Here is a 19,674-nt window from a genome sequence, read left to right on the forward strand (position 1 = left end):
GCAGTGATAGATGCTTAACTCAGTGATGGCTCTGATTGCCATCTCCCAATGATGTGACCTCATCCAAGGCCATCAGTAGACCATCAATATGTATTTGTAGGACAGTCTCTGTGTCATGAGCTTGTTTGAAGCCTAACTGTGAGGGTCTAGGACATTATAGGACGATAAATGTTGTTGGAGCTTAATTACAGGAACTGCCATGCTGGATCAAATCAGTGGTTTATATAGACAAGTATCCTGTCTCCAGCACTGACTAGTACCAGCTGCTTCAGAGGAAGTTGCAAGATTATAGTCAAGGAATAATCTGCCTACAGAGAAAATTTCTTCCTAGTCCCATTAGTTAGAGGTGGGCTTATGCCCTGAAATATAAAGGTTTCTAGTCCTTCCAAAACTCTTTATTTTTAATCCTTTCTGTTGTAACTTTGGATATTCTTATTAGCCATATAAACATGCAGTTCTTTTTTGAATCCTGATCAGTGATATATTATGGCAATGAGTCTCACAGGCCAAGTGTGCATTATGTGAAAAAGTATTTCCTTTGATCAGTTTTAATTTGTCACATTTCACATGTCACAGAGTGGCTGCCCCCTTTAAGGAGAGACGGTGGAGCTGCACTTGTGACACACTTAACTCACTTTCCCAGGTGAAGAGAATGAGTAATAATGTCACATGACAGGTGGATCATATGGCTAAATCAGGTCTTTGGGCATAGGTAAGAGAGGTCTGTAGAGAACCAGAAGGGAGACTCTAGGAGCCTGTCCCTTAATAGGGAGCAGAAGGGTGGTGTGAGCAACCCTACACAAAGAATCTTCTTAGCTCCCAGGGACAGGGCCTGGGGAATGAAGAGAGCTAGTACCAAGCAGAGAGTCTAGAGAACAAGTTGACTGAAGAAGCCTCAACAGGAAGTTGTTCCTTCTGAGCTTTATGTTAATAAACCAGACCCCAAAAAGGCCTGGTGTTATTGGACATATGAAAGCTTTTGTGAGTCATCGAGGAGTCCAAGAGAAGAAACTGAGGCAGTGATGAGCATGATCCCAGACTGGGTTAGTGATGTGGTGACAGCTTCCATATTCCTGTATTGTGAAGGTCAATAGAATTTCCAGATCCACCTTCTCTATATCATTATTTTGTATAGTATCATGTTCCCTATTTTTCATTTCCTTTCTAAGTGAAAAGTCCCAGTTTTTTTCAATTTATCTTCCCATGGACATTTTTCAGCACTTCAGTCTTGTCGCCTGTCTCTGAATTCCTCTTTATTTCTACCATATTCTTTTTGAGATGAGGTGACCAGAACTAAATGCAGTATTCCAGGTGATGATATACCACTGACATATACCAGCATGGGAATATTTCCAATATTACTCTCCATCTCATTCCTTAGGTGCCCAAAGACTTTATTTGTTTGATTGCACTTGAGCAGAGATCTTCAGTGAGCTGTCTACAATGTTGCCCAGATCCTTTTTGTGCATTGAGTGATCTGCCTGCAAAACATCCCTATAGAACGATCAGACTTTTTGAAAAGGTATCAGTCCCCCAAGCAGCCTCTCCACCTGGACTGCTTGATGATGAGTGTGATATTAAAATGTTTCACTGGGAGACGCACCTGCACAACCCTTGATCAGCAGAGGGCCAGGAAACCATCTTTAAAACATAACCCTTTGGGGCAAAACCTGAACTCCCTCTGGGTCAAAACTTCCACTGTCCGGCTAGGACAAGACTACACATTCACCACAGCTTTGCCTAATGACTCACTTTGGCGCAAGATGAGAAAATCGACTTCCAAAAGGACGGGGCTGGAGGGCGGGGGGGGGAGAGATTTGGCAGATCTCTGTGGATGACACCACCAAGCGGTCCCTACCCAGTGATTTTCCACTGGGCGGGGGGGTTGCTTCTCAGTTTTTTATATAGTGCTTTGCTGGTGAGAGACACACATCCCCGGCCCCTCTCCCCCGCTGCTCCCGAGTCTCCCCGTCAGCATGCAGCAGCAAGCGGCGCGCTAGCCAGAGCCCTCCCGAGCGCCTGCCACCGCCGCTGGTGCCGCCCCGCCCAGCGCTGCGGCCCGGGGAAGGAGGCGGGGTGGGATTGAACGGTGGGAACTGAAAGCTCGGCGCTGGGTTTCCCTGAGTCCCGGAGATTCGGTGCCATCCGGGGGGAAGAGTTTGCACGGCAGAAACCGTGCGAGGGATGAGGAAGGCGAGGGCGCAGCGGCCGCTTCTCAGGTTGCTTCCCCCTCCCCCCTCCCCCCAGCCCCTTGCTTAGCCGGGGCGTCGCCGGGTCCCGGGAGCGCTGCGCTCCACCTCCTGAGGCGGCCCGGGAAGCCCCCGCGCTGCCGGCTGCTAGCGCAGCTGCTCTCGGGAGGAGCCTCTCGGGCATTTCCCCTCAGCGCACTGCAGGCTGCAGCCCCCAGCTGGGGTGAGGCATCAATTTGCTGCTGATTCCTCTCTGCCCTTCCGCTCAGGTCCTGGCCCCAGTGAAGTTTACTGTTATTTTTGCAGTGGACTTAAGTGGAAGCAGGATTTGGCCTTGACTATAAATGGGATTGTCCCCCACCCCTTTGTAGGAAGTGTCACCGCAGTAGCCTTCCCTTTTCCCTGTACTATGGGGAGTTTCTAAACTCTCTCTGCTTTGGGGGGTGCCGGTGTGTTAGGGTTAGTGGAAGTCACTTTTTTTCCACAGTGAAAAAGCTGGTCTTTTATGTAGTCTGTTCACTCTTTTGATATATCTGAGACATTTTTTTAATCCTTGGTTTACTTCTCTCCAAAACTAGCACCCCAGATTGTGATCCTCTAAATTTTGGGCGGGGGGGGGGGGGAATAATTCACTTGTAAGATCTGATCCCAAAGGTTTAAAAATGTGTTTAAATTGAGATGGTCAAGGACGTATCTGTAAAAGGTTGACCTGGGGCGTCAGTTTAAGTTTCCTTCAAACATGGTACCATTCTCATGCTCATTGTTTCACTTTTGTTTTGCTTCATAAAATATTTCAAAACGTTTATGGGAAAATCCAGAGAGAGAGAGTGCTATCCTAGTTGTGTAAACTGTTTTGTTTTTGGCCCATTTGCAAACAACTGTGGGTGGAGACAGTGTATGTGGTAAACAGTATTTTTATTAATGAGATCTATATTTTTTTCCTAAGGGAAAGTTAGTGAAGAAAGCCAGGTTATGATATGTCTGACATTGTATTCAGATTCTTATCTCTCTATTTTGTAATATGTATCTTGTAAAATAAGCAACTAGGCTTGTGCTTGCATGTTCTGTAGATAATTTTACAAGATACATGTAGAGTGCACCGCAAAACTCAATCTTGGGATCAGGATAATTCTTTTTATTTTAGGGTAGAGCATTAAGTATGTCTGAATATAGATTAGTGACAACAGGGCAGAACTCTTGGCCTTCACTTTGCCCTTCTTTGAATTATATTTTTGGCCTCAAAATTAGTGAATATAATATTACTTGATTCCATGCCCTTATGTCTAAGATGAAATGTAATATTGGCTTTATATCTATTAGGACTGCAATCCAAAAACCATATCGTGGTCATGTGGAGAAATAGATCTGATGACATTAATTAATATGTCTATTTGTCAAGGCTTGACAAGGCAGCGTAAATGACGATTCCAGGCTTGGCTTCTGCTCCTTGTTTTGCGGAAGCAGCCCATTCATTCCCTAGATGTGAAAGGAATATGTTACTTTCAAACAGTTGGCTTTGGTCACTGCATGAACTCGCTTTGTCAGGCTGTGCTGGGAGGCCCATCCAGTTCTTTTTGTCTGGATGTGGACCTATGAGAGAGATGAGGGACATAAGTTTTCTGTCTTTCAGAATTTCTCAGTCATTCTGAATGTTGTAGCTACCACTTCAAAGGAGCATTGCTGTTTACCTCCATAAATTCTGCTGCACCTTTGCAAGACAAGGATTGTTACTGACAATATAGCAAGGGGGGGGACATCCAGAGTGAGAATTGCAAGCTGTTCAGAAGAGAATTTCAGAAATACTATAAACTAGAGTAGAAGGAAGCAGAGCTGTGATAGTTGGCTTTCCGGTTCTCAAAAACTGGTAGCTAATAAATCCACTTGACCTTCCTGTATGTAAACCCCAGAATTGGTATGAAGGAGAAAAACTGGAAACCTGGGTACTGCTCCTCTCCGTATAACTCAGACTTCCCCCAGTTTATTATTCTCCACTTAACTTTGGGGAGGGTGTTGTGGTGTGTTAATCTTTTTAGATATTTCTTTCTAAATGTTTAATATTAAAGGCATTAATTTTAGGCATCACTTCTAATTTTTTGAAAATTTGGATTCCTGTAATTTGTGTGTGCACCTGCATCTGTGTGTGTGTTCTAAAACAAGTCAGACATCTAGTATTTTGTGTTCACTGGTGTACTCATTTCAACACACAACTTGTGGTGAATAATATCCATATGCGTGCACAATGAAACGACTTTATAGATAATCATTATTATTTAAGAAGGGAAATTGTATTGCTCAGAGAATTGCTTATGTGTTACAGAGTCTGTCGCCCCTTAGGCACTGGTTCAAACATAGGTCAATTTCAGAGTGAACAAAAGTTTTTATACCATTAGATGGTTATTGGGTGGTCCATGAAAGAAATTGGTAATGTGAGTCCAGTTTCAAAGGGACAGCCGGCCACATCCCACAAATGACTAACGGTTAGTGCTAGTTGCCACTCTTTTTGCAGTTTCAGCAGAGAGGTCACCAACTTGAATGGGCTAGGAGTTTGTTATGCTTTCCTTTCTAGAAGTGAGGGTACATTGGTGAGGTGCAGAAACTTGTATGGTACTTGTTCTCTGGACTTCAGTTTAAAGGACTGTTAATTTGGCACTTTTTACATTAAACTATTATTCTGGGATCCAAGAATCTCCTAGGTTTTTTTTATTTATTTATTTTTTTGCTTCCTTCATCCTCCCAGGTGTTACATCTAGTATATAACCGAAGTTGCTAATAACTAGTATTTATTTACAGTGATAATAGTGATGGAAAATGTATTAACCCCCCCCCAAAAAACAACCAAACAACTTTTTTTAACGAGAGCATTGTTTTTATATTTTTTTATTTTTTACCATAGCTGAAATTGATATGATTTTGGAGTAACATTCAGTGGTAACAGGCTAGATTAAAATGAATCTTCGTTACAGCTGACTTTTAACTGACTCTACTCTTCTGTAGAATAGTCCAGTTTTTTTCTTAATACATGATATAATTTGTGGCTAGTCTGTTAGGAAGCATTTTAAACCAAGTTAAATTTTGCTTACGCTAGTTAAAATAACTGCAGTTTGTTGTCTAAAAGGCAAGAGAAAATGAGTCCGTAAAATACCTGTTTTTCTCATTCTTACTATTTTAGGGATCTGTGGAATTTAAGGAATCCTTCTCTAAGATAACTTTGCTGCTGTTCCGGCCTTCCTTCTCAGTGTTGTGATGGTTTCAATTGAAGTACATTTCTGAAGAAACTGACCGGAATAGGAGTCGTCTTATCTTTTAAAATGTTCAAAATTCAGCAACGCATAACATCTAACAGGACACCCAGGAAAAGGCCATATAGATGTGACATCTGCTATAAACAATTTGAAACGCCATCAAAATTAGCTAGGCATTATCTTATACACACTGGTCAAAAGCCATTTGAATGTCATGTATGTCATAAAACTTTTAGACAGTTAGTCCATTTGGAGAGACATCAGCTAACCCATAAACTTCCTTTTAAATGTAACATTTGCCATAGGAACTTCAAAAATTTAATTACTTTCTTAAAGCATCAACAGCTTCATAATGAAAACTACCAGAGTGATATTAAGCAAGCTAAAAAATCGGTGGATGCCAAGCAAGATAGGCTGTTGTATGGAATATTTCATTGTTCTGTTTGCCAGAAATCTTTTACAACAGAAGAGCGGTGGATGCTGCATCAGTGCACAAAGTCAGATCATCTGCACAGTGCCAGGAGGAGAAAGAAAACTCATGTGTGTGAAACATGTAACAAGATGTTTCCATCACGATCTAAGCTGGAAAGACACTTGCTGATTCACACTGGCCAGAAACCTTTTAAATGTTCCTTGTGTGGTAAATCTTTCAGGCAGTTAACACATTTGAAAATCCATCAGCTCACACACACAGAAGAGAGGCCTTTCCAGTGTTGTTTTTGTCAGAAGGGATTTAAGATGCAGAGCAAACTCCTGAAGCACAAGCAACTCCATGTCAGAAATAAGTCTCTTCCCAGAGTCCTTTACAGAGCAAAGACTTCTAAATACCCTAGACCTCAGAACTCGCTGGAAGGAAAAAGGGATAATTTTGAGAATGTTGATTCTTATGAGTCCCCGGAAAATGATCCACTTGATGTTCACTCTATTTATATTGTACCTTTTCAGTGCCCAGTGTGCGAGCAGTGTTTTGAAACAGAGCGGGTTCTAAATTTGCACAAATGTTTTTACCTGAGAGATGGCAAAAATTCAAACAGTGGCAAATCAGCCTACAGCCACAAAGCCAGCATTAAAAGTAAAGTCCTGATGAAACTCAAACATGCTGGAGAAAAGGCATCAGATTTGTCTCTGTCTGACAGACAAAAAAATAAAACAAGTCACTTTAAAAGTTATGACCTGTTTGCATCTAATGAGCAGCATTCTGATCGGAATGCTTCCCCTAAAACTTTTAAGAATTATCATAGCAAGCTTGTCAGGCACAAGATAATTAGCAATAAAAAGAAAAGGACATTTGTCATGCCATTTTCCTGGCAAGAGCACCTACAAAAGCACAAATTAGAAATTAATTTAAATGGTATAATTACTGGTGAAAGCATGTTAAACATGGATGATTCGGTACATAATAAAGATGACTCTCTTTATGGTTCATTGGATGCTGATTTCTTTGATAATCCAGAAGCAGCACTTCACCGTGCTTTTTCAGCTCCTACTAAAAATATACATAATAGACACACAGTGTGTAAATGTGACAGATGTGAAAAAATCTTCCCTTCTTCATCCAAACTTCAAAGACATTATCTTATTCACACGGGACAGAAGCCCTTTGGCTGTAATGTTTGTGGGAAGACATTTAGACAGTCAGCTCACTTAAAAAGACATCAGCTCACCCATACTGAAAAGAGACCATATAAAAGCCCTGTTTGCCAGGTGGAATTTGAAAATCTGAACAAACTTTTTAGTCATCAGGGAGATCACATTGAATTTAAGTCTTCTCAGCCTGTGGGTTATTCCAAAAGGCCTTCACAGGCATCTGGCTTTCCAGAATTTGAGCTGATCCAGTCAAACCAAGCAGCTGAAATCAAAGTTGAGCTAGAGTCTGGGGACTTTGTTCTTGGCACCAGCAGTAGAAACCAGCAGTATTTGTGTAGTAAGTCGTTGGAAACGGAGCAAAGCCATTACAGTCACTGGTATGATTTTTCTGGAGGTATGGAAAAAAGTGAAGCTATTAAAAAGTTTTATCAGTGCAGTGTCTGCTTTAAAACTTTCAAATCGCCTTCCAAACTTGAAAGGCACTATTTAATGCATGCTGGACAGAAGCCATTTGAATGTTCAGTTTGTGGTAAAACTTTCAGACAGGCCCCACATTTGAAAAGGCATCACCTTACTCACTTTAAAAAGAAATCGTAAAGATAAAATGGCTGCCAGAGTTCCACTGAGTGGGATAACAAACACTAGAAGGTATTTTGTGTTCAACAAAAGTGGATGGTGTCCAATGAGATTGTTTGTTTGTTTTTAAAGTCTAAAACTTCTGGATTACATAATTATGAACAGGCTTACATTAGTTTGACTGGTTTATGGAAAGTGACTACTTATGTTAAAGAGATGACCTGAAGAAAGGTTAATGTACTATTTTCAGACTGTCTACTTATATATTTTGTGATGAATAAGGGTTGATGTTTGAAAACTTCCAGCAATGTTTTTTTTTTTAAATTGTGAATACATGTAGTTATTGCATAAGTGTTTCAGCAATCTGTAGTGCAATATAAATCACATGTTTAAAAGTTGTGCCTCTTCCCCATCCAGAGGAGTTAATTCATGACAATATGCTTTCTGACTGCACCTGCCAAAAGCAAATGTAAAAAGACCGTCCTTGACCCACTTCACTTTGTCTCCATGTATGTTGAAAGCATAAGATGCATGCTGTGCCTGGTTGATACCATTTTTCTTATGCTCCTGTTTGTTCTGCAGATCAGGTAATACAAGAGAAAAAGAAAGGAGTTGGAAAAGGAAGAAGTGGAGGAGAAAGCCCAGAGGGAAAAATAACTTCCACAACAGTAACACAAGATTAATAGAGATAATACTTACCTGCTTTAAGATCTATGGATGAAGAGTGCTATGTAAGAGCTAGGTATTGAACATATGCACATTAAAATAACAAAGTGTTCCTGAGTCAGTACAGTCCTCTTAACCTCATTTGACTCTTCCAGTCTTGTTCCCTACCCCTTCTAGCTTTTTGGGTCAGTCCACACAATATTCAAGTGGTAGTCTGCAAGAGAAGTGGATAAGACTCTTAATTAAGCCCCGGGTGGTGGTTGTTGTTTTTCTCTTCTCATATAATGATGTCATTAATGCGTCCCCTTTCCACTCAGCCACCTTGTATCCTTAGTTCTTCTGCAAGGCCAAAATTTTGAGTAACAGCCTCCTTGTGCTGTGTGCACTACCAGGAAACAAGTTAAGGAAATATTCCTTAGGATGGGATAAGATGATAACTGACAAACAATGTTGTCGGGAAGTCATATATTCCTTTATAACCTGAAATAATGGGACTGTAAATGACAACTAGCTGCTATTTAGTAAATCCATTTTTGTATTATTAAAAGCTGTAGTTACAGTATGAATTTTCTGGTAAGTATTGGTATATGCCCACTTTTCCCCTTACACTGAAAGAATGCGTAAGCAAAAATAATTATGGACATGCTGGGGAAAGAGACTCTGAGAACCTGTAGATAAGAATGAAGTTAGTTCCCCCCCCACCCCAGAAGGAAAAGCTGCCTGCTAAAGTGTGTCTTTGTTGTGTAACTTCTCAATGCTTGAACCCTAAAGTTTCCAACTAACAGAAAATTGGTGAGATTCTTTTCATTGTTTAAGTAGGTCCAGATTTATTTAAATAAACTCTTTTTGACTTATATTTGCAGTTTTTCAAGTGATTAACCTAAGTCTGACAATAGCATAAGCTATATATTTGGTATGAATGAAGTGAGGATTTCCTCCTATCTGGAGATTGTCTCCCCCTATATGAGAGAGTAAAAAGTAGAAAAATGGTCTTGCTGGTATGATCTCATACTTGGCTATTGGTTATACTTTGACTTTTTTTTCTCCTCTCCTGTCCTTCCCCCCTCCCCCCCCCACATTCTTTCAGGTTGTTTCATATTAAAAGACAGAATACCATAAAAAGTGTTTTGGAGGTGTGCTGTAGAGCTCTTTTGAAATACCTGTAACAAATCTTTTTATTTATGTAGTACTTTTATTGTGCACTTCATTTGAAGACTCTAGAGGTGTGAAGACCAACTATGTGAAATTTGATATGCAGAAGGTAAAAGATTAGATGTCACAGTAACTAACCATTGCTGCATGTTAGAACAAATAGGATTGTTTCTGAAACCATTTTTTCTGCTTTACAAAACAATAAACTTTTCAATACATGTTTATAAAGAACCTGACTTTTCATGTTTTAAAAAGTTTTGAGAGTCAGATTAATGACCTGAAACAAGGTTAAATTAAAGAACACTGCTATTAATTGTATCAAACTTGATGGGGAGTCTGGGGAATACAACCATGGTAACTTCTTAATCTCTTTGTACAGACCTAATCACTCTAATGGAATATACAAAAGAGTATTTTAATAACTACTATAGAGATACTGGTATACCAGTACTTTATTATCTACCAGATACTTTATTTTCCCTATACATCTGCATGTATAAATATTATGGAGAGACAGTCTCCTCCCCCAAATGAAGGTAACATACACTTACAATAAGTGTATTTTATAATTGATTTTTGCCCAGACACAGTTAAATTTTTCAAGAGTCCTTTCCTTTTCAAATTCTGCATACGTGATCTGTAGTCACTGGACAATTCTTTGCCCAAATTTGAGGTGATCCGAATGAGCTGGTTTTGATAGATGGGAGTGGGGTTCAGAAAAACGGGTGTCTACTCATGTTTTAAAAAGTGAATGCTTTTTTTGCCATGCCTTATCTCAAAAATAGCTTTTCCTAGAAATTTCAATAGAGATTTGAAAGATCTTGGAAGGACTTAATGCACAAGCCCAATTTTGAGATTAGGAAAGGCACATTGGGAAGTGTTATTTACTGGTTATTTTTGGAATCATGGAATAATTGTTAGGGCTCTAGGGAATGTTTTAAAAGGCACCAGGGGTCTTTTCCCTTGATTTAGTGGGAATTTTATTTAGCCCCAAGTTAGTGGTGAAGACTGAGGGACTGATTTTCCTCTCCTTTCTATACCAGTGTAATTCCATTAACCTTCAGAGGAATTATGCAGTGGAGTGAAGTGGAGGATCAGGCTCCTAAAACTGAACTGGAAAAATGTAGGAGGGTGAAAAACTGGCTGTTTTGAAGTCAATGGCAACATTCAGATAGGGCCAGGACTTTTCCCCTGTGTCTGTAGGTCTTTTCCTTGCAAAGATAGCCTTCGGAGTGCAGACTTACGTCCAGGCATGTTAACTCTGCATTTCCATTAATTCTGGTGTCCTGGAAGTGTTTAAATGTAACCTTCATTCTGAATTCCAGGCTTTCTAATGGTGGTTTAGTTTACCTTTTGTTTCTACTGGTGATGTTATCCTACCACAAACCTGTGGCAAGTGCACAACTGATATGAATTAGTGGCTGTCCCAAGGAGCAACATGGAAACCCATCTGAAGGAATGTTCTGGAGTAGCAGCCAGCAGGCAAACCTGCAGGATGATAGATTCTGCAGGCTTCATATATGGAAACCAGGGTGGGGAGCGAGGTTGTCCTGGGGAAGCACAGATCCATTTTTGCTATTTTAAACGTGCTTAAATCACACTTCATATTATTCATCAGTATGCCATGGTCACTTTGCATAATGCTTCACGGCAAATTCAAGTCACCAGTCTTTGAAGTATCTTTAGGAGCATAACAATTGTCCTTCTGCTTCATGAAAGGGGACTCATGTCTAATAGTAATAAGCTGCTAGCTATTTAAAAAATAATTGCTTTATGCTAAATCAAGGGAAATTGTAAACAGGAAAACAATCAAACAATGGGTCTCTAATGTTAAAGTTGAGGTTTCCCCAGGGAACCTAGCAAACTACATGTTTGGCTTTGAGACAAACACACTTCGTATAAGGAAAAGGACCTAATCTAGCACAAGTAGAAAGAGGGAAGAAGGAAAAATATTTTGAAAATAATACAGATAAGTGTGTAATTTCAATTAAATGGATCTTGGCTTGTCTGTGGAATAGCACCAAAAGATAATACCAGACCAGAGAGACAGAATGATGCTGTTGCCTGGTGGTTAGGGCACCCAGTGCGGAGTTTGGAGACCCACAGTCCTGTCTCCTTGCTTCAATGACTGTTTATCCTTGATGGAAACAGCTTCAATGGGAGAGATTGAGGGAGCCCTGCATCAGGATATCCCATAGCTCAATGGTTAGATCATGCTCCTAAAGGGTAAGAAACCCTTCTTCAAATCCTTTCTCTCCCTCAGACAGAGGGGGGGGGATTTGAACCCAGGTCTCCCACAAGTGAGTGCTCAAATCACTGCACTAAAAATTATAAAATGGGCACCACTAGCAACAACTCCTCCTCCAGCTAGAGCTTGAATGGGACTAGATCTGGTAGGTGGCCTCTGGGCATGCCTACCAGATCGGGCCCTGCACAGTGGAGATCTAGGTATTGACTGAGTTTAGGCACCTAAAGGGTTAGGCAGCAGCTGAGTGGGAGTTTTGTGGATCACAGTGGAGCCTGAAACTGGGACTTATGCATCTAAATCTGGAGTCTAGGCAATTAAGTACCTTTGTGGATCTGGGCTTAATCCAAAACCCACAGAAGTTAATGAGACTTCAAATCTCAAACTGGGACTTCTGTTCTAATGCTCAATTACCTTGGCTTCCTTCTACAGTACATGTAAACGTCTGTAAATCTTAATCCTGCCCCTTTTACACACTTCAGTAATCCTTAGTGAGTACAGTGGGACCGCTCTCATCAGGAAGGACTGCAGGATAGCTCCCTATAATAGTCCCTTGTAGTAATGTGTCTTTAATGTTCAAACTGCCTGGGTCTCCTAAACTATAAAGAGGCTTGTGTTCATATTAGTAGTTGCACAGGAGTTTGGGGGATTTTTAAATAGTGAGTTATAACTTAATAAACTGGGTTTATGCTTTGATGGCTCTGGGTAATGTATGTCTGAGAGGCAGTCATTATAAGGAAAATTGAATTACAGAGTGACTTTTTTTTTTTATTACCAGCTACATTATTTTCTCCAGTCTGAGTGGATAAATTGTACTACCTTATGTGATGACTATGTAATAATGTTTCTCTAGTAGCTTTGAATAGCACATTTTTGTTTTTTTCTAATAAAATTGTAAACTTTTAGTGCTCACAATGAAGAATTAATAATGTTACAGTACCTTGAGCCAAAAAGCCTGTGTGCAGGCACAGTGAATGCTTCCTTATTTAAAAACCTGAGTCTTGACCTAAGACCTTGTCACTATGCCAGCCCTGAGTCCCTACATCTCTGCTAACCCTGCCCTCTATCTCCCACCATTCCAGTTCTGTTCCTTTCAAAGATCTGTGAATGTACAGTAATCCTGAGCTACATACCTGCAAGATTGCAATATATCCTCCCATCCTGCAAACTTGATTCTGCTTGTGTATCTGACTCCTGATCTACATACCCCTACCTTTCCAGTTCTTTCCTGCCTACCATGATTCTGCTAATACAGCTAATCTGGATCTGCAGAGACCTACCATTCCAGTTCTCCCCACACCTGGCTTCCCATTAGCTTCCAACACACCTATAGCTTGATCCAAATTGCACTGAAGTCAATGAAAAGATCACCACTAACTTTAATGGATTTGGATTCACCTACAGTCCTGATTTGCAGGCCCTCATCATTCCAGTCTTGGACCTTTTGAGCAGAGACTAAAATTTTGTGCTGAACAGTTGTTCACAATTGTAGTTTTGTGATGTGCAGAAACTAGGATGAGATCCTCAAATTCCATTTTACTTCGAACATATGGGCATGCTCCTACAAACAAAATTGAATATAATGTTGTTATGAATAGTCCCAGTATTGTCCTATTCAGTAGTATGTGCACAATTGGGTCAAATGATGATAGAAATCCATTGTGCCACTGTGACCAGGGTCCCAGGGGAACCACATTGAGGTTAATTAGGGCAAACTGCAAAGAATGGGGCAGGTAATCCCCAAAGCTGGTGATAATTTCAGTACTTAGATCCATCAAGCTAGTCTCAAAACAGCTTCTACAATACCTAACTGGTTACCCAGAAGCCAAAACACAGTTCTCTTAAAGCAACCCAGGCTTAGGCCTCCACCCAGACACCCAAGTCAAATATGATGAGGATTACTGAAAATCTTATTCATCATATAAGGAAGTTCTACCAATCCCAAAGACTCATTGCCTCCCAGGTTAATGAATATTCTGTATCTTACCCAAATACACACTTACAGACAATTCTTTTTAACAAAACTAAAATTTATTAAAAAAGAAAAAAGAGTGAGTATTGGTTAAAAGATCAGTATACACACAGACAGGAGTACAGTTCTGGGATCAGATTCATATTGGAGATGGTGAGCTTTGTAGTTGCAAAGAATTCTTTCAGAATTAGTCCATAGGTTATAGTCCAATGTTCATATTCAGGGTGATCCAGATGGGACTGGAGATCTCAGTCTTACGACTCAAGCTTCCCCTGCGTGAAGCATCAAGCAGATCTGAGATGAAAGGATCAGGTCCCAAGAGTCTTATACCGTTTTCTAGCAGCCTCTTGACGATTCAGTCCTGGGTGAACAAAAGGCTTTTGATGTAACCTTCTGTTTCACAAACATCACCGGTAATCAACTACATGGATTAACATAAGGTAATTTATCCATTAAGCAGTTCATATACCGTTTACCACAAACTTTAAAGAGACATATAGACAATGACATTATTTTATCCAAGATTCATTTAAATGTTAATATTCCCTTTTGATCTCTGAATCAATAGCTATAGTAATAGACAGGAACTGTGTTTACATGGCTAACATCTAACAAGATATAAGTAAACACATACAATTATGATCACCTCTAATTTTCTATCAATACAGGTTTACATTTCAAAGTTCTAGCCTAGCTAAGATGGAAGGGCCCTAGTTACAATTTACATACTTTTCTAACATGTCCTTTAGCCTGTGAGCTGCTTAACCTTTTCTGGCCATGTGTCACAGCCACCTAACCCCCAAAAGTGTTAGTTAATTTTTGAGTTAGTTTTTTAGCATGAAGCAAGTCAATATGACAATTTTTTGTAGGTACATTATCTTTATATATCCTGGGTCTTAATTATGACATCTGTGAAGGTGGAGAAAAAAAATCTTAAAAATTAGTGCAGTGGTTCTCAACCTGTGATCTGCGGACTATGTTTAAGGGGTCTGTGAAAGACTTAGACTGAAAACTGACTGAACGGAATTTAACTATATATACAGAAAATAGCTTTCCAAAGGGGTCCACACCTCCATTTGAAATTTGTTAGGGGTCCACAAATGAAAAAAGGTTGAGAACCACTGCATTAGTGCATCTGATACTAGTGCAATTAGCAGAAGGAAAATGAGTTAGTTACTAATTATCTGTAATTGGTTGTTTGCACTATTTTAGTTTATAACCTAGTAGAAGACATTTTTCAGTAAGGGGAAATTGTTAAGTATTAAGACACCAACTCAAAATACTTCATGCAGATGTCACTATTTCAAGTAAAATTCCTTTTATTTTGCATTTATAATTCTTCTATAAAAACTTGCTGCACCACATTTAAAGTCTGAAGAATATGGCCAGTGTCCAGTGACCTCATTTTGACCAGAGTTGTAGGTAACCATTTGCCTGAATTGAAAGAGCCTGGCGCGTACGTGTGTGTTTCTGTTGGTCTATCTAACTCCAGATGGGGCTGTTCGGAAGTCCTGCAGATATCTCTGAAGCAACTGAGGGCAGCTACAGACCTCGCCTCAGCACTCTGAATTTGTTCCAGCTACCATGTGCAAAGTGGCATTCTTTTTTTTGTACTTCAGTCACTGCTTCAATTTGCTATATGACCTGTATTCCTTTCTGTAGTAGCTGGCAGGAGCCAAGATTGTAAATCTACTTTTTGGATGACTTTGTGAATAGCCTCAGCTTTCCATATAGTTTTCCACTGTAGCACTGAGAGCAGGGAGGTGATTTGCCTGAGCATGTGTTCTCAGTGGTGAAGGCCCCATATATCTGCATGAAACAAATGTGTCCCAGTATCTTTTTCAGAGAGACGCATTTAAGCTATGGGAATTTTAGTTGGAGAAGGACCAGTCTGATAATACTGTAGTGTTAGCATAGTTTCAGAAAGCAAGTGGAGGATGTTAAATGACACTTCATGATTTTATTTGTTAATCTGATGCTGAAAGGAGTGGTAGTGGTCTGAGGGGTTGCCTGCTAGGACTTGTTTGCCTGTCAAGGGCCTGTATAGTAAGGGGTGCTCTCTCAGGTAAACCTCAGAAATGCTGAGTCCCTGACCATCAGGGAAGACAGCCATGGTTACCTTTGGTAGTGACACCAGGTTAAATTGGATTGGTGCACAATAAGAAACCTTATGGCCTTATAAAATGGGAGGTTGGGAGGGGACTAGAAAGCTCCTTCACAACTGACTTACTGCCAGCTTTTTCTTCTACATCAAGGTTGCTCTCCCTTTTGTCACTTCATGGCTAGCTTCTGGGGTAGGAGGAGGTAAGACTGGCTTCACAAGGAGACTGGGCCTGTGAGTCAGTGGGAAACTGGGACTTAAATGGGGAGCTGAAAGAGGAGACTGGGACTGACTGTGCAAGATGAGACGCCTGAGAAGTGGAGATTGTGACTGAGTAGGCAAGGAGAATGGATCTGGGGAGAGGAGGCAGGGGTGGGGAATAGAAACTACTGGGTAAAGGACAGGTTGTAGGGGACAGGGCAGAATGGATCAAGCTTGTGGGGAACAGGCAGAAGTCTGTAACCAATAGAGCACGTTTTCTTCTAGAGCCAGGAATGGAACACAAGATTCCTGAGTCTCAATATTCCTGTGCTGTGAGCAAGTATCTGTGAAACTCACTGGTAAAGTGTGTGTCTCATCTCCTTCTAGTGTTGGTCCCCATAGAGGATGACAATCTACTCCATTATCTCAAGTGGCAGAGGTCTGTGCTGTGGATCTACAGGTTCCAACCCTGCTGATGAACCATGTGGGTGTCTATGATGCCACATGATGGAATTTCTGTTGTTTTCAGTTTGCTTTTTAAAAAATATAAAAAAGTACACACACATATTTATGTTAAATGAACATTCAGGTTACAAAATCAAACACTCAGAGGTTAGAAAATGCCTGAATTAAGGTTGCCTGTGCAACTTTAATTCAGCCCTCTGGTGTGTATGCATTGTGATATAGTCTTTAATTATATGATCACATATTATTTTTTCCACAGGATCCGAGTCTCATTCAGTGCATGGTACACAACGTGCTAATTTGATGAGCAGCTATTCAATATTTTGTTTTCTTATTGTTCAGTGCATGGACCTATACCTGATTTACTATACACCACTCAACCCCTGCTCTTAATACAGAATTAATTTCCTCATGGGCATTTCTATGTCACTTGGGGCTATTGTATTTTTCACAAGTATTAATGAATTTATTTTCACACACCCCTAAGAGATGAGGGGTAGTATTATCCGCATTTTACAGATGGGAGACTGAGTCTGTGACAGAGTGAACTGAGTCTGTGACAGAGGGGTCGGATTGGCGGGACAAGCATATCAAAATCCAGGCAGTTGTAAGTGGTCCAGTTGGCTCCAATCAACCATAATCTCCTTAGAGGCTGCTGGGACTAGCAGAGGTCTGGGACCTATATAAGGCAGACCCAGTTTATTCCAGAGGGGGCAGGAGAAGAGAAATTTTAAGGAGTGTGCTTCTTAACAGATGATATAGTGGAAGCTGAGAGTGTGGAGATTGACAAGTAACCCAGGAAAGCTAAAGTGGATCCTAGGAGCAGGGTGGAGACCCTTGCCAGATCCTTGAAAAAGAAGGTACTGAACCAGCGAGTGTTTAGGCATGAATTGGGCTGGGCCTTGCCTCTTTTTAAAGGTAACTTGAACTTTGGTTTCCTGAAAAGAAAAAAGGTTTTACTTATACTTGAGAAACATAGAACATACAGAACTTATAGAATCTAGGACTAAAAGTAAAAGGGGTGTTAAGGGTATCTGTACTGCTACTCTTTTGTTGTGTGTGTTCTCTCTCCATTTTTCAGGTCATCCTGGCCAATGAGGCAATAATCTGGTGATAGAGGAATTGTTTATACACACAGTTAGTGCACAGCCAGCTGTGGTGTAAATCTTCCTTCCACTAGTCCCTGCTGTGCAGTAACTGTCTATGTGTACTCTGACGTTGTGCACTAAAAGTTCCTTAGTGTGCTTTGATCTACCTCTGTGAAAAGTTTGGTTTAAGTGACAAGACTAGCATCATATAGGAATTCTATGGTAGAGGCAAGGGTAGGATCCAGTCTTCAATGACCATAAAGATGAAAATGTCCTTTCTCTGTCTGTAATAATCCCCTGCCTCATTCACTGTACACCTTCCAACTTCTGTAACAAATGAGTTGGGGTCCTATAGACAGCTTCCTTCACACACAACCCTGAGTCATCTCAAGAACTGGTCTGAATGGGGCAGCCGTCCTGTATAAAATATAGTATGTGATCATGCAACTAAAGAATGTACTATAATGCATTTGCACGGGAGTGGGGAGAGGTGAACTAAGATTTCACAGGCAGTCTTGATTTTGCAGTGTTGTTGTAGCCATTTTGTAACCCAGGATCCGAGAGACAAGGTAGGTGAGGTAATATCTTTTATTGGACCAATTTCTGTTGTTGGAAGAGACAAGCTTTGGGGCTGCACAGAGCTCTTCTTCAGGTCTGGGGAAGGAAATCAGAGTGTCTAAGCTAAATATAAATTGTGACAGATTGTTAAGCATAAATCACGTAAGCTAAGGAGGGTTAGATTGTTATGCAGAAGGTGTTTACACGTGCTGTAGGACATCATTTAAAATGAAGTAGGCAATGAAAAGTTAGCAGGCAGTGCGATGAGTTACAAATTGTAATGAGCCATAAAACCGGTGTCCCTGTTAAGTCCATGGTTTTTTTTTGTGTTTAGCAGAGTTCTGAATTTAAGTTCTCAGGCTTGCCTTTTGAAATTGTTGTGCAGGTTTCCTCTAAGGATGAGGACTCAAGGTTGGTTATCGAGAGATCAATTTGTGAAAAGTGTTCATCCTTGGGTGATACTGTGTTTTTATCTTTTATCATTTTTCTGTGTGAGTTCATTCGAGAGGATAGTGATTGTCTAGTTTCACCAACCTAGTAGATGTTGGGGCATTTAATGCACGGATGAGGTACACCACACATTGTAATAGGCATGTGTAGGACCTATGATTCTTGAAAAGTGTGTTGTGGGGGATATTGATCATCATAGTAGTGGAGTTGAGTTGGTGGTCCTGGTCTGTGGTGACCTTGAATCATAATACTCAAAAACCAGTGGGAGAACACTTTAACCTGTCTGGCCATTCAATGACAGACCTGCGGGTGGCTATCTTACAACAGAAAAACTTCAAAAACAGACTCCAACGAGAGACTGCTGAGCTGGAATTGATATGCAAACTAGATACAATCAACTCAGGATTGAATAAGGACTGGGAATGGCTGAGCCATTACAAACATTGAATCTATCTCCCCTTGTAAGTATTCTCACACTTCTTATCAAACTGTCTGTACTGAGCTATCTTGATTATCACTTCAGAAGTTTTTTTCTCTTACTTAATTGGCCTCTCAGAGTTGGTAAGACAACTCCCACCTGTTCATGCTCTCTGTATGTGTGTATATATATCTCCTCAATATATGTTCCACTCTATATGCATCCGAAGAAGTGGGCTGTAGCCCACGAAAGCTTATGCTCTAATAAATTTGTTAGTCTCTAAGGTGCCACAAGTACTCCTGTTCTTGTTTCTGATGATGAACTTGGTGAGGTTGGGAAGCTGGTCCAATAAAAGATATTATCTTATCTACTTTCTCTGTTTCAATCTAAATTCTGGCATTTTCTAACTCTTTAGTGTTTGACTTTGGAACACTAGTGTTCTCTTAATGTAATTTGTGTACAACATGTCTATGAGATAATTAAAATGACAGTGTGCCATTTTCATGCTCTTTTGAGGACTTGGTCTAAAATATACTCTGGATTTTGCTATTATACAGTAACTAAGAAGTATTTTCCAAATGTGTACTGAGACATAAGATCATAAGATCCAACAAGGCTGCCCTATTATGGATGAATTCTCCTAGCACAGAGGAATCCCTGATAGGCATAAAGCCACCATTGATGCCACCACCTCACAGACTCTAAGGGGCAAGAATAGCCAGAATTATACTAGTGAACACTTACAGTAAAAAGTTTTTGAAAGG

The 19,674-nt window shown here is 40.4% G+C and overlaps 1 protein-coding gene across 1 annotated transcript; it reads left to right on the forward strand.

The window, feature by feature from the left end:
* Positions 1–2,145: 2,145 nt before the first annotated feature.
* On the forward strand, positions 2,146–8,365 carry ZNF770 (zinc finger protein 770). The gene is made up of 2 exons (XM_026651480.2): positions 2,146–2,219; positions 5,359–8,365. Exon 2 carries the CDS (start codon positions 5,498–5,500, stop codon positions 7,613–7,615), a length of 2,118 nt encoding a protein of 705 aa, XP_026507265.1. The 5' UTR covers positions 2,146–2,219; positions 5,359–5,497; the 3' UTR covers positions 7,616–8,365.
* Positions 8,366–19,674: the final 11,309 nt, after the last annotated feature.

This window comes from Terrapene carolina, unplaced genomic scaffold (genome assembly GCF_002925995.2).
Source record: "Terrapene carolina triunguis isolate 2854851 unplaced genomic scaffold, T_m_triunguis-2.0 Scaffold96, whole genome shotgun sequence".
NCBI classification, from domain to species: Eukaryota; Metazoa; Chordata; order Testudines; family Emydidae; genus Terrapene; species Terrapene triunguis.